This window comes from Lethenteron reissneri, chromosome 49, assembly GCF_015708825.2.
Source record: "Lethenteron reissneri isolate LAM-NWPU_2019-01 chromosome 49, ASM1570882v1, whole genome shotgun sequence".
Taxonomy (NCBI): Eukaryota; Metazoa; Chordata; class Hyperoartia; order Petromyzontiformes; family Petromyzontidae; genus Lethenteron; species Lethenteron reissneri.
In genome coordinates, this window is record NC_083827.1 from 8,706,675 (window position 1) to 8,720,918 (window position 14,244).

The window sequence follows — 14,244 nt, forward strand, 5'->3', positions numbered from 1 at the left end:
CTGCGCATGCGCAGTGCAGGAATCGTGCGAAGTGGTTGAAGCCGATCGTGCTGCCCGCGTGGTGGTCGGTGTCTCGCGTTGCGGCATCGGCGTCGTCGTTTTCTCTTCCCCCGTCGTCGTTCGTCGTCATGTCGTACGCCTACCTCTTCAAGTACATCATCATCGGGGACACGGGTGAGTGAGAGCAAGAGCGAGCCAGCCAGCCACTCTCCTCGTAGCGGGCACGGCGGCTCCCGTGCCGGCCTCGATAACAATGCCCGTGTTTAACACGCGGAGGCGGATTTTCGCCACCAATGTTGTTCGTAATAAATGTTTTATTTTATTTGAGGGGGTCAGATGTCATAATTGTGTCGTCTAACCCGCCACCACTCGATTACGTTGTACTCTGAATTGTAAATGTTGTGTGGTTTTACTCTCCAATGCGCCAGGTGTGCTAAATTAGCCCCTCGTCAGCACGCTTTTTTACTTACTTTACTTAACAAACCTTACTAAACGTTGCTGGCGGGTTTAACGACGAGTTTACATTTACGCGATCTCACCCATCCCCACATGAAACCCACGTCTGTTATGAACAAAGCCTCAGATTCCGTAGCGCGGATAAGCGATGGCGATGTCGATGCGAGGTGGGAATTTTGAGTGGCACGCAATTGAACGGACGGGGGGCTTTGTTCGTCTGCAGTGAACAATTCCACACGTGGCCGCTGAAAAAGGGGCATTACCCGAAACGTCGCCGATTAGATTTGAGGGGGGGAGGGGGGGCACGGCACCTGGGTCTGACCTGTGACCTCCTGCCAGCGAGCCTTCGACAACGCTTCACGTGGCTTCAAGAGTGCACCTAGCCTGGCACGGGCGTCGTGGTGACGTCCACCGCCACTTCGTGGTGATTGATTGCTGCTGTTGTTGTTGTTACTGTACTGTTAATGAGTCGGTGCTGCGCGGTTGACAACACAAAATCTCAACACATTTGTCAATGGCATTGCTTTAAAATACATCTTAAGATGTTACGTTTTTGGGGCAATTTCCCTTAATTGCACATCATCATCTGGCGTCGTGAAGGCAGTGTCACTGACCGACCTGTTGTGTTTACTTAAGAGAATAAGGGCGTTTGGGAAAAATGGATTGCACACATTTAAATATTCCTTTCAAAATACCGTATCATCACATCTTAACCAAGGCCATGGAATGTACACTCCCGTCCTTTTATGTTCAATACACGCAATTCGACACTGTGCATAGAGTAGTCAATGAGGGCGACAATGTTCTTGAGTAATGTACCGTGCTTAGAATTGTAAATCCAGTTCGTGTCTTTGAGTGGGGGGGGGGAGCCGATGCTATGAATGTCACATACGTTCATCTATGAATGTTGAACTTCTTTCGCACCGTACGTAGCCAACCGTAGGTGTAGTGGTTTGATGAAAGGTCTTGCAGTGTACAAGTCAATTAAGCCTATTGGTAACCCCCACTGAGTTAACATCTGTGACGTTGGCTCGTAAAACGTCTGTAGTTACAACCACCTATTGCGGTCCATATTTGCCACCGCTCTCCATTGAACGGAGCGTTACATAACAAGTGAAATTACCCACTGCGAGAAGCTGTGTGGATTGGCAAGCAACAGCAGGTGTTGGTCGATTGAGCTTGACGTTGTTGACCTGCAAGCTAATTTTACCGTGTTTTTCTCTGTCACTTGCACCAAAAATATGTTGGCCATTGTGGACATAATTATCTTTTCGAGTTGGGAGAGGGCTAAGTCAATAAACGCGTGGTATGTACTCATTGAAAATGCATCCAAAAATAGCCACATGTATTCGGTTGAAAGGCTGGTTTGAATACACGATATTTTTTCATTTTTTGCGTATGACAATATGTTGAAGCTAATGCCAATATCAAAGTCTGCCACGAGAGGGCTTTCAGGAGAGAGTTCCTGTAGTTTTGCTATTCCTGCGTTGAAAGAGTGATCACAATCGCACTGAGGCTTTGCTTTAATTTGCTTTCATGGACAAGGTTTAAAAGTTTTGATCTAAAGCTTTCGTGACTGCAGGGATTCATATTCTTGGTTCTTTCGGTAAAGTCACGTAGAAGGGAAATAATAAAATAATACACATATAAAACAATAAAAATTCTCACGACGTTTCGACTGCAACACAAGCAATCATCATCAGGAGTATATATAAATGGAGACATAACAGTCGATGATCAGCAGGTCACATAGGGTGGGGTAAGTATAGATAATCCTCGTTTTTCAAAGATGTCTTACCAGCATGGTAGAGTAGATAAGACACCTTCTACGGCAGTGTTCTTCATTGCAAAGCCCGCGGGCCACTAGCGGCCCCTGGTGGCCTTTAGTGCGCCCCCTGACAATACACAAATGTGAAAACACCCCCCCCCCCCCCCCTCTGAAAATGAGTGAAGAACACTGCATGACAAGGGGCTGGCTTGAGCACCCTCCAATGGAGGTCCCATGTGTTAGAAACTGAAAGGCTGCACCGTTTTGTGTGTTTTAAATCCAATCTGCGCACGCGTGTTTCTGGATTGTGCATGCGTGTGTTCGTTTCAGGGGTGGGAAAGTCGTGCCTGTTGCTTCAATTCACAGACAAAAGATTTCAGCCAGTCCATGACCTCACCATCGGTAAGCCCAGGATGGGATTGCACAATCACGCTAGAACTTAGTGCGGTTGCAAGCCTGTTAACATGCAATGTGTCAAAAGTTCACAATAGGCATTTAACTATTCATTTGCACAATACAGGTCACTATTGATTTAAGAATCTTGTTTTGTCTAGTTTCTATTCTCATGTTAGTTTCTGTTCCCTCTCATTCCAATTAACTTAAAGGTAACGTTTCATGCAATATGCAGCATGCAATATGCATGAAAAATAAATAAAGCACAAATTAATGCAAGCTTTAAACTCAATTTGAATGCAATTATTAAATTCTTATTTCCTCACGCAGGGCAACAGCAGCACATAATACTTAACACCATCCTCATGAACATGAAAACGTAAAAATCTCCTGTCAATCGATTTCTGGATTAGGGCCTCCGTGCCTTGCCAATCATGGGGGTTGTTTGACCAAACTTCACCACGCTGGTCAGAACACGTTGACCATTTACCTTTAAATTCACCTTGCACAAAACAAACGGACAAAGTTAACATTTTGGGAAATAAAGCCTCTGCTGTAAATGTTGGTGAGTGATATAGACTACCATATCTACATTATAATTAACAATTCTGTCAACATTGCAGCAACTGTAGGGTTGATTTCATTTACAGATGCTTTCATTACACAGCCAATATGAATAAATAAAAAGCCTCGCTCATTTTAAGTGCCAAGCACTTTATCTTTGACAAGAAGGCAAACACACACCCCTGCATGCTTTTTGTCAGGAGTTTGTAAACATTGAAAGCTGGGCTTATAACGTCCCACCGGAAGACCGGCGTGGCTATTTTTCTCAGCGTGTGGTGTTGATGTGCGTTGATGTGCGTTGATGTGCGTTGATGTGCGTTGATGTGCGTTGATGTGCGTTGATGTGCGTTGATGTGCGTTGATGTGCGTTGATGTGCGTTGATGTGCGTTGATGTGCCTGGCAGGCGTCGAGTTTGGGGCCCGCATGATCGCCATTGGCGGCAAGCAAGTCAAGCTGCAGATCTGGGACACGGTATGTTTCTCGATTCTGTTCGCCTAATGAATAGAGTGCTCTCTGCGGCCTCCACTGTGGCGCTCAACATTAAGTCGGCTATAGAGGTGCTACTTAAATCATTTATGGCCATTACGACAGCGGTCGTGGCAATCTACCACTTTAAAGGTAGCGACATACACATGAGAGGAATTCTCAATGGTTAAGGGCAGCTTCATTTTTCCAGGAAATATTTTCCTGGATTACCAAAGTAGGCACGTAGGTATGAAACTAGAAGCCATAGCGAGAGGCATACTAGCGTATGGTATGCCCAGCTCCTAAAGATACTGTTAAAATTAACCCCTGGTTATGGCGAGGGGTCCACTTGAACGCAATCACACACCATAGAAGACATTTCTTGTCATGGGCAGCAGCGGGCAGTCAGGAGCTGCCGATTGTGCTGTAACGTGCAGCTGCTTGAATCGTGAAGCTGTTTAAATCATGAAGCTGTTTGTGTGACGCGCACGTCGTGGTGTGTAGGCCGGGCAGGAGTCATTCCGCTCCATCACGCGCTCGTACTACCGCGGAGCAGCCGGGGCCCTGCTCGTCTATGACATCACCAGGTGTGACACTCCTCCACAGCTTGGCCTGCCAGAAAGGGCCTAACTTTTTTTCTCAGAAAAATTTCCATTTCTAGGCATGAGGGTAACCTCCACTCATGACCGCGTGAGAGCTAACTGCTTATCTGTTGATCCTTTTGAGGCTTTCCAACTACGGTAGAAAGCGTTGATGCATTGGCTATGTGCATTCACTTGAAACGGGGGAGGCACAAGAACTCTCAAAATATGATCCAATGTCGAACGGTAGCATAAAGTATTTTTGCAACTTGTCCAATTGAAAACTGGTCAAATAGATTACAGGGTTTCTTAAAGCGTTTTGACACCAAAACCAGAGCAGAAAGGAAATGTACTAAGGTATTTTCCCTCGACAGCTACCCATTGGCCTCCCTAATGGTAATTAAATACCACTTCGGACAAAAGCATGTTGGACAGCGGAACACACAATCCATGTTCTTAGGTTTTTTTGGCAAAGTCACGTAGGTAAAAAAATTAAATTAATAAAATATTTTTTTTTTTTTACAAATTACGACGTTTCGGAGGCAACACAAGCTTCCATCTTCAGGTGGAACCGTCACAGCACGATTGCTGTATCACACAATCCATGCTTATGCATTTTTCCCCGAACAGTTTTTTATGAATCTATTTTGCCACGGCTGTTACTTTGGGGTGCAGGAGAGACACGTTCAACCACCTGACAGCGTGGCTGGAGGACGCCCGGCAGCACTCCAACTCCAACATGGTCATCATGCTCATCGGCAACAAGAGGTGACTGCAGAATGGGGCACGTGGGCAGGACATGTGGGGGGGAGGGGGCCGCATGGTTGACCTGCACTCTCTAGCATGTGAAAGCTGATTACCACAATTATATTACTCGACTCAATTATTTGGGGGTGATGGCAGCAAGTTGTGGCCTGGATAAAGCAGACATTGCATTGATCATGGCTAAAATGTGATCCTATTCAGTAATTAAGTACTTTAAAAATAAACTATCCAACTAGGAAGAGTAGGCCAAATACCATCTCTTGAGCTTCTGGTTATAGCAGCCTTTGAACCAGCAGTGCATGAACTTGTAATTGCAGGGGCTGTTCCTTCCCTTAGCTAGAACAAAAAAAACTTGCATTAGCGACAACAATTTACATGAATGTGCATTGATTGAGAGCTGCATTTAACGGCGCCACCGCCCTTGCGTGCCCAGTGACCTGGAGTCGCGCCGCGAGGTGAAGCGCGAGGAAGGGGAGGCGTTTGCGCGCGAGCACGGCCTCGTCTTCATGGAGACATCGGCCAAGACGGCGACGAACGTTGAGGAGGTAAGGACCCACAATGACAAAGATCCCCCCCCTCTGTATAGCCTTAACAGACTGTGGGGGCAAGTGCTGTTAGCGAGTAGCACCAATGAAGGCCGTGCACTGTGGCAGCCTGTCTCCCTAGCAGCTGCAATGTTTACACACTGCACCCCAGGTACTCATGAGGCCGAGTCGACCGAAGGACCCACGTGCACACACAGGCTCTCCTTCCATGCAAGCCAGGCACATAGGTTCACATGCCAGTTGACTCGTGTATAAATGCTTTAATTTGCGTTTATTTGAACAAATCTCCAAACGGAAAAGTAAAACGGGGGTGGGGAACCTACCGCTCACAAATGATATTTAGTCGTCATTACATTGCGCCAGTAAAATGTGTGGCGTTAACCTTCCTCCATCTGGCACAGCACATTAAGGTTGTCACTTGACCAGACATGCCAAATTATTTCTGCTTCAGCACACTTATGTTGGAAAGCAATACATAACATTTCACAACTGGGTATGACGTTTCGCTGCTAGTTACAACCAGAATTGTGAAAATGTCCTGTCTTGGGACTTAAGACGGGCGGCGGTGTGATGTCATCAACGTGCGCCAACAATAATACCTTAAAAATGATATTGCTTAGGAAAACCATGTTAAATTTAGCAAACATCTTATCGGCACCAATAGGTAGCAGTGGAGGGAAATATTTCTAACCTGGCAAGTTTCTTATTTTAATGTGGTCGTTTCCTTCACCGCAAAGGGCCTACTGATTGCATTATTTTTTGCCTCATCAGTAGGGATACCAGTAGAGGTGTGTGGTGTCTCTGAAAGTCGTATTCAGCCCTCAGTATAGACAAGGTTTCCCCACCCCTGACGTAAAGCATCATTGACGGCATAAAGGGAAACAACAATGATTACGTACAATCTTTTTAACACGCGTAGTATAATACAAAGTTAATCTTATGCACCTGTGTTCCTGTTACTGCAGGCCTTCATCAACACGGCGCGGGAAATCTACGAGAAGATCCAGGAAGGCGTGTTTGACGTCAACAATGAGGTAACCTCTCAAGCATTCTGACTTTTTGAGATCAGAATTGCTGTGCTTTTTTTTTAGTTACCCGTCATATGCATTTGTGACTTCTCACAGCCGGAAGATTTAAACCACGCACCAGTTACTATATATCACCCCATGCGAGGCTGGATTCTGAAGTTTGGCCACCAACTTTGATTTTCATGTAGCGAACGTGTTTAGAGAAAAGGATACACCACTGATATCTAGCAAGTTGCATGCCTGTAATCATCATTGGAACGATTCCTGTGAGAAAAATAATCACGTATCGGATCCTCTATTCTATTGCCTCCACATTTAAAGCCAGATTTGAATAACCTAATTGGCATCGGGTATATTCAACAACTTTAATTCCACTGTTATATCCTCCAGATTATAAGACCAGCGTTTGTATCCCAGAATCCACTGGTGTAAATTTATAATTGAAACACTTTACTTGCTTTTGTTCTAGAATGTATATAGGGCAAGTCCTCTTATTTACGTTTGGGATACATCCCTGGAAAATGCATTGTTAGGCAAAACAATGTAAATCGAAGCCTATTTTACAATTGACTTGACGATATAAAGTTAGGATACGTTCCTGGGGATAATATTTCTTGGTAAATAAAATAAAAAGTAACAAAATCGATGACAAGATACCCTAAAAGGTGGTGCATAACAAGTTACATTAGTTAACACAGTACTCACTAGAAATTATAGCAGAGATGATATTTGGAGGCCTGCTTGTGGGGTGGTAATGCTGTAGACACCGTGGTGTCCCGCATCGTCACTTACCCTGCTCAGATTCTTGCGTTATTTTCGTAAAATATTTCTCAAACAACCTTGGGAGTGAATTCATCCATTTCCCCCGAATTCGTTGGCGCTGGTATAGTCAAACGTAGAGGACTCAGTAATGTTTTTTCAAGGATAAAAGTACATCAAAGATTTGATGTGGGTGTTACTCCTTACCCCAGCACCTGCAATTGGCACGGTTGGCTGTGTTACAAGAACGTGTCTTATAATCTGGAAAGTACAGTAACGGCTAGCTGTGAGCAGCAACATTGATGTCTATGGAGGTAGAGGCACTGCCCGAGATACAAGTCCGTCACACAACCATATCTATTGCACATATCAATACAGCCACAGGCTGAACGGATGTCCATGCTCCCCACATCCTACTCTGTAGTATTCCTTCCATTTGTTTAATATGTCTAGACATGTGATGGTATTTGGATCCCATTTAAGCTGAAATTCGTATTATCATTACATCCCTAGCACTGCCACATCTTGTGCAGTGTATGCACCTCATCTTGAGAGTGTGTATATGCTTCTTGCCTGTGTGTGTGTGCGCGTTGCACCTGGCTATGCTTCAGGCAAACGGGATAAAGATTGGGCCACAGCAGCTTGGAGCTACACCCAGCGGCGGGCAGGGTCGGCCAGCTGGGTCGACGGGTGGCAGTGATGGGTGCTGCTGACTGCCTGAAACAAACACACACACACACATTGGACCTCATGGACAACACTGCCAATTTACACTACCACACACTGCCACACTACACCTGAAAGCCTGCACAAAACTTTTAGGGCGTGCGCTGCTAGCGAGCTACTATGAAGGCTGACATTGAAGGGGTGATTTAGCACGCACCACACCCTAGCCACCTTTGTCTCCCCAATGCCATTGTTTACACAACATACCAGGTATTCACTTGAGGCCGAGTCAACCTAGGGGAGGTCCAGGACCAGCTCAACTGGTTTGTAGTGAAATGTCTACTGCCAAAGCCACAGCTGGTCACATGAGGTAAGGGAAATCCTCTCCTTGCGAAAACAACCACCCCATTACTCAGGGCATGTTGCAGTGATGAAGGGACCAAGATGAGTTTAGATATTTGCCACTGATGATACTGGTGAGCGGGAATCAAACGGGGGTGGCCGGGTTCGTAGCACCAGTGTGCTAAACACTGCAACCACTTCCAAACCATCCGCCACTACACATACCTGCGCAAGTGTAAATCTGACTTGTCACACCCGGTGCTGTATTAGTTACCCCTGAACACACATTCTGTTGTGATCCAGGCAAGGAATTAACACACATTTTCCTTGAACTTAAACCTTAAATCATTCCGTGGACTTTTGCTGGCCTACAACTTTGCCTGTTGTGTAAAAGAAAAAGCCAGTGTTTGTATCCTGCTACTGGAACTCAATTGCCTGTCACAATTACTTCTGTGCCTGTTCACAACTAAACTTAAATCTCTCAAATACCACTGTAGGTTTTCACGGCCATGCTGTATAACTTTCCAACGTTTTCAGATTGTACCGAGTGTTGGTCGGCATTGTATGACATTCTGTTCCACATGCTGGGAGCTTCAGGAACATAAGCAGCTCGCTTTCGTACCATGATACAGCATTGCCGGCGGCTGCTGGTGGTGTAGCAGATTGACGCCGTTTGGCTCAACTCTCTGACATAGGCCAGCTGATGTTGCCTTTGCTACGTCTGGGAGGAAACCCAGTTACCCAGAGAAAGTTAACCGTTTCGTGCACGAGGGTAAACAACATGAGGTACAACCCGAAAACAAATTGGGAGAATTAATTACCTTCAATGGAAATCCTAAGCAGGAAGGGGACCCCCTGACACCCCCACTGTAGGCAATGGAGAGCACAGAACCCACCACCCACGTGGCCACTACATCTCGATGTATATTTTACTTGGAATATAATTTTAATTGTACGAGTGGGTTTTTTTAATGATGCACTGATGTACCTTTTATTAATAACATCTCAGCAGCTCACTCCTTGAGGTTAGGCGTGGAGGGCGGTTGGACACGGTCTCATAGCGAGCCCAGCGCTCGCCAGCACGCAGGCAATGCCCCCCCCCCCCCTCCCTGCAGCTGATAACGGTTGTTTTTGTTTACGTGAAGGTATATTTGTTGACTCGTGTGTTTCTTGTTTGCCTTTTTGTCAACAAGTATTAAAGCGTTAAGTTACTCACTTGTGTGTGGCTCTGATGATGGTTCGTTTCACTACCTTGGTGGCTTCACATTCATTTTGGTTCTTATTTTGCTGAAGGAATTGTAAAATTAAACCCGCTTTTAACTTCGAATGTAACGCAGATGGTGCGATTAATTTAATTGACGTTCCCTGTACCTTTTTACTTGTAATGGTTACATTTCACATATCCTTATTTTATAAGCACCATTGTTACCATGTAACAAGGTTTCACTTTAAGTAGAAACATTTTTATAGATTTCATACCTAAAAGTTATATATATATGTAATCTAAAAGACTGATAAACCACTTTAGTCTAATACCTTTTAAACAAAAACCTTTACATTCTAAACATGGCCTAGCAGTAGCACGTTCATCGTCTACTCCACGTCCACAATGGACGTTACATATCCCGTGACGTCGTTCGCATGAGTCGTGTGTTGTCGTTAGGGTCCAGATTTTCAAAATTCGCAATTTAACTGCCAGTTACTAAATTGTGACTACACATCAATCATTTTCCCTGAATGGGAGATAAACGCTCCAGGTTACTTGCAAATGAGACTATCCTGGCCTCTTGAATTCTCTCCAAGTTAAACAAAATAAACTAGACTGCTTGGGCACCTACTTGTATAAAATGAAACTTTTGTATGTTTTTTTAGCAAATATGCCACATCCACAAACTACATTCATATATTTGCACCGATATAACTGCTCGAAATTAAGAGTGAATTTCAGGGCCATCGAATCAAATCGTGGGGGTTATTTCCCACGTGTGTCAAAAACGAACCTTATTGGGGCTGCGGTCCCATCGTCGTCGCGGCCACACATCCACCTCTTCACAGCTGCGAGAAGAGCTGTGCAGCGTCCTCCACATTGGGTGCCTGCACAGGAGCCGCCCTCTGCCGCGTGATCTACAACAACCACAACCACGTGCACACTGTTCATGAAGGTGCTGGGTGACACCTGTCCCTGCTTGAGGCTGTTAGCTGAGCGTGCACACAATTCATATCCTAGTGATAGGTTTTTACCTTTTCACCTGGTACAAAAACTGACACCTTTATACAAGGCATCATGTTTGCAATAACCACAACTCAAGCAGTCAAATTGCAAACAAAAATAAACAACTCTGATAATGATATGCACTGTCCTTGAAGTTGATTGGTCCACACCCGAGACAGCTTTTCTTAGAGCCTAGTCTCCATTTGTGTTGGACCAGATTACGCCAAAAGGCATACAACTCAAAAACAGCGCACTATCAGAGTATTGAGAGCTCGGGATAAGCATTTACACATGATGCCTTGTATAAAGGTGTCAGTTTTTGTACCAGTTTAAAGGGTAAAAACCTATCACTATATTTTGCCACTGGTAAAGGAGGTCTCAGTGTAAATTCATATCCTATCAACAACTATTCAATTGCAATAATTTGGGGTTAGGTTTTAAGTGTACAATTAGTTTATTCGTCTATTTTCAAAACTATGAACTACAACTTGTTTTTGTTACCAGGCAAGGCCCACTGAGCTATATAGCTCTTTCACCAAAGCGACCTGACCACAAATTATAGCTGAAAGAAGTAGCTTATCACGCAGAAATGTATAACAGCTAAATACTGTAAATACATGTTTCTGAATGTGGAAGGAAAAACCGAAGGACCCAGAGAAAAATCCAAGAGACCACGGGAGAACATGCAAACTCCAAATGTACAGGCGTCAGGGTCGGGATCGAACCCACGACCTCCTGTATGCCAGGCGTGGTAGTTAACATCTCCTAGCCACCTCGTTAGTTACATGGTTATGATCAGTACTGCTGGCACAACTCCAAGCCAATCTGTATTGGGCCACTTTGATCAAATTTGCTGTAAAAAACCCACAAGCTCCTCCCTGCAGCCAGTCTCATTACATTTAAAAGTGATAACAGGCCTCACAGATGGGCCGTCTGCTGGTCACTCAATTAAATAATAATTTTTTAAGGGCCCAACACCATCCTACACAGCAGTGGAACAAGTATTTGTTTTAAAATCTGTTAAAACTCTGACAGTTGTTGCATTTGGCACTTCCTACTCAAGCTGTTTTAACAGCAAACTCGAATGGACTTCTGAAATCGGGTCCACAACTGAACAATCGGTTGCGCAACGTATTCACATGCAATTGAATGGCTTTCACGTGGACGTCTATACAATCAGTTGCATAACTGGTTCGCTTACAGAGGAGACTGACAGCGATGCATTTTTATTTCATGCACCTTTGAAATCTATGACTCGCTACTAAAATCCTGAACACGCCGTTTAACTCACCTCGTAGGTTTTTGCAGCGAATATTGATTCATAATAGACTTTTTTGTGTGTTCGGTCACGTAATGTGGCCAAGGTTACATAAACCATCCACCACCTAACTCGGGCAAATAAATGAATCGCCCGTTAAACGTTTTTCGGCTCACTGGAAGGTTGACAAATTCTCACGAATAAAATCAGCAATTAGGAGACTTTTCGTTCAAAACTACATCAAACCTCATCGGGAAGAATAACAATCCGGAAAATCAGAATCACGGTGTCAGCTGAGCCATATTCTTAAATACAGTAGATAATCAATTATGCAGATTTTCGAAAACGCCGGATAATTTCATAATTTAAAATAGCTTATTTTTGCACATTCTTGTATGACGTTTTTAGGTATTACATATTTTTGCTGTTTTAAATGTTGCCTCTTTGAAAATGGAATAAACGTACAGACAAACAAATATCCTACTTTAAAAATACTCTGCATGGGGTGATGTATCTACGTCAGTATTTTCATTACGTATGTAGTGTACAATCTACCGTATATATTATTTAACACTGAAATCAGGCATGGCGACTGTTTTTGTCATGCACATGGTGCTGATCGTACGAATGGTACAGACTTTGGCAGCTGTTTCGCCGGTTTCGCCGGATCAGCCCGGGACCGCCACATGTTGGAATCCGGATAATGATGATCAACTGGAGGTGTCTTGGCCTCACAGTAACGACCAATTCAAGATTTTAACTCGATATATGCCATTTGATTTCCTTGCTGTACAACTACCCGGGATCACATGTGGACAAAGCAGTCGCAGGCAACGCGATTTCAATAGCGATTTTAGTTGACCCCTACTGATTGACACGCTTGGGTGTGGACCTGTCTGAACCACAGTGGCTTCCTCCCCACATCCCTTGTTGAAAAAAGTTATCTGATGCAAAGCGTTTTTCAAAATGAAACATTTTTCACGACAAATAAAAATAACACGAAAAAAACTCAACACGTCCATCACTAACACTGCCCTCATAAAAGGAAAATGTATACAATAGGTGACGTTTTGGACAATGTCCCCCCCCCAGTCTTCACGGCACGCAAGCGTTTGTGGGGCGTTACCTTTGTCGGCTCGGCCACCTTTGTGCTGCTTTCGGCGGGGTTGGCCACCTGTGCGTGCACCTCGCTGAAGTTCTTGTCGCTGTCGCTCACCCTCTCCTTGTTCTTGATGTTGATCTGCGGCGCGGCACAGTAAGAACGGTGTTCAAGTACAACCCAAGCGAACGCTAAACCAGGCGCCGCACCGGTGTGCATGTAAACCTAACGCCATGTGTGTGCACGTGCGTACGGACAGCTCTCTCTTCTGTCAATCCCTTAAGCTGTGCGGGTCCTGCAGGTGTTATCTGACCTTACTTCACCAGGCTAGTGATCGTGGGTTGAAGGCAGGGAGCAGAGATGTGGTAGCATAAAAAAAGTACAGTAAAACCTTGGATTGTGAGTAACTTGGTCTGCGAGTGTTTTGCAAGACGAGCAAATTTTTAAAATAAATATTAATTTGATAAACGAGCGAGGTCTTGCAATACGAGCAGTACGTGTATACGCTTTGTCTGCCAAGCATCACGTGATCACAACTGATAAACGAGTGCTTTGGATTACAAACACGTTTCCAGAACGAATTATGCTCGCAATCCAAGGTTTTACTGTACAGGGATATGGGTTTTTCTCCCATGCCCTCTGCTGCCCATCACGTAGCGGAGCCCACTATGACACCTGCTATGCATGGCCGTCATCCATTAAAAGCGCTATCGACGGTCAAATCCTGCTTTGGATTCCCAGATCTGACGAGACTGGTCATGTCCCAGATTATTTGATCATAGGTGTGGCTTCATAATCATTACGACTAACATGAAACGAGTAGACAATTAAAATCGAATCAGTGTTGTTCACAATGAAAGACATGTGGAGGTGGTGACATGTGGTGTTTACTCTCTGCTCCGGGGTTATCAACAGATCGATGTCATGCCTGGCTTGCCTTTTTCAGGTTGGTCATCACGGCTTTGGGTTTGTTCTTCACTTTCAGGTGCTTTGAATTGGCCACTTTGAAGAGGCCATTCTGCTTCTGTGAAGGCGGCCGACTCTTGTTCTTGCCCATCTCGCCGGCCCGCTGTGCCACGGACATAATAACACTCAAAGTCATCAGCATCAACTTCAAGTAGCAACCACGAGTACGTGGTCGCATGAAACCACTTTGACAACCCACCACGGGATGAGGGCCTCCCCACGACATTCACAAGGACTGAGTTTATTTGACCATACGTCACCACGCCGGTGCGTGCGGTTGGTTTCGGCGAAGGGTGTAGATGAGGATCGTTAAATGATAACTGGGAAACCAGCAACCATTTTATTTGTTATCCAGTAGACTGTTTCCAGTGCGGTG

At 44.8% G+C, this 14,244-nt stretch overlaps 1 protein-coding gene across 1 annotated transcript; it reads left to right on the plus strand.

Moving 5' to 3' along the window:
• On the plus strand, nucleotides 1-9,548 carry LOC133354964 (ras-related protein Rab-2A-like). Its single transcript, XM_061572203.1, has 8 exons — nucleotides 1-174; nucleotides 2,555-2,626; nucleotides 3,586-3,653; nucleotides 4,152-4,234; nucleotides 4,904-4,996; nucleotides 5,427-5,538; nucleotides 6,504-6,572; nucleotides 7,937-9,548. The coding sequence occupies exons 1-8, from the start codon at nucleotides 129-131 to the stop codon at nucleotides 8,036-8,038; spliced, it is 645 nt and encodes a 214-aa protein (XP_061428187.1). The 5' UTR covers nucleotides 1-128; the 3' UTR covers nucleotides 8,039-9,548.
• The last annotated feature ends 4,696 nt before the right edge of the window (nucleotides 9,549-14,244 follow it).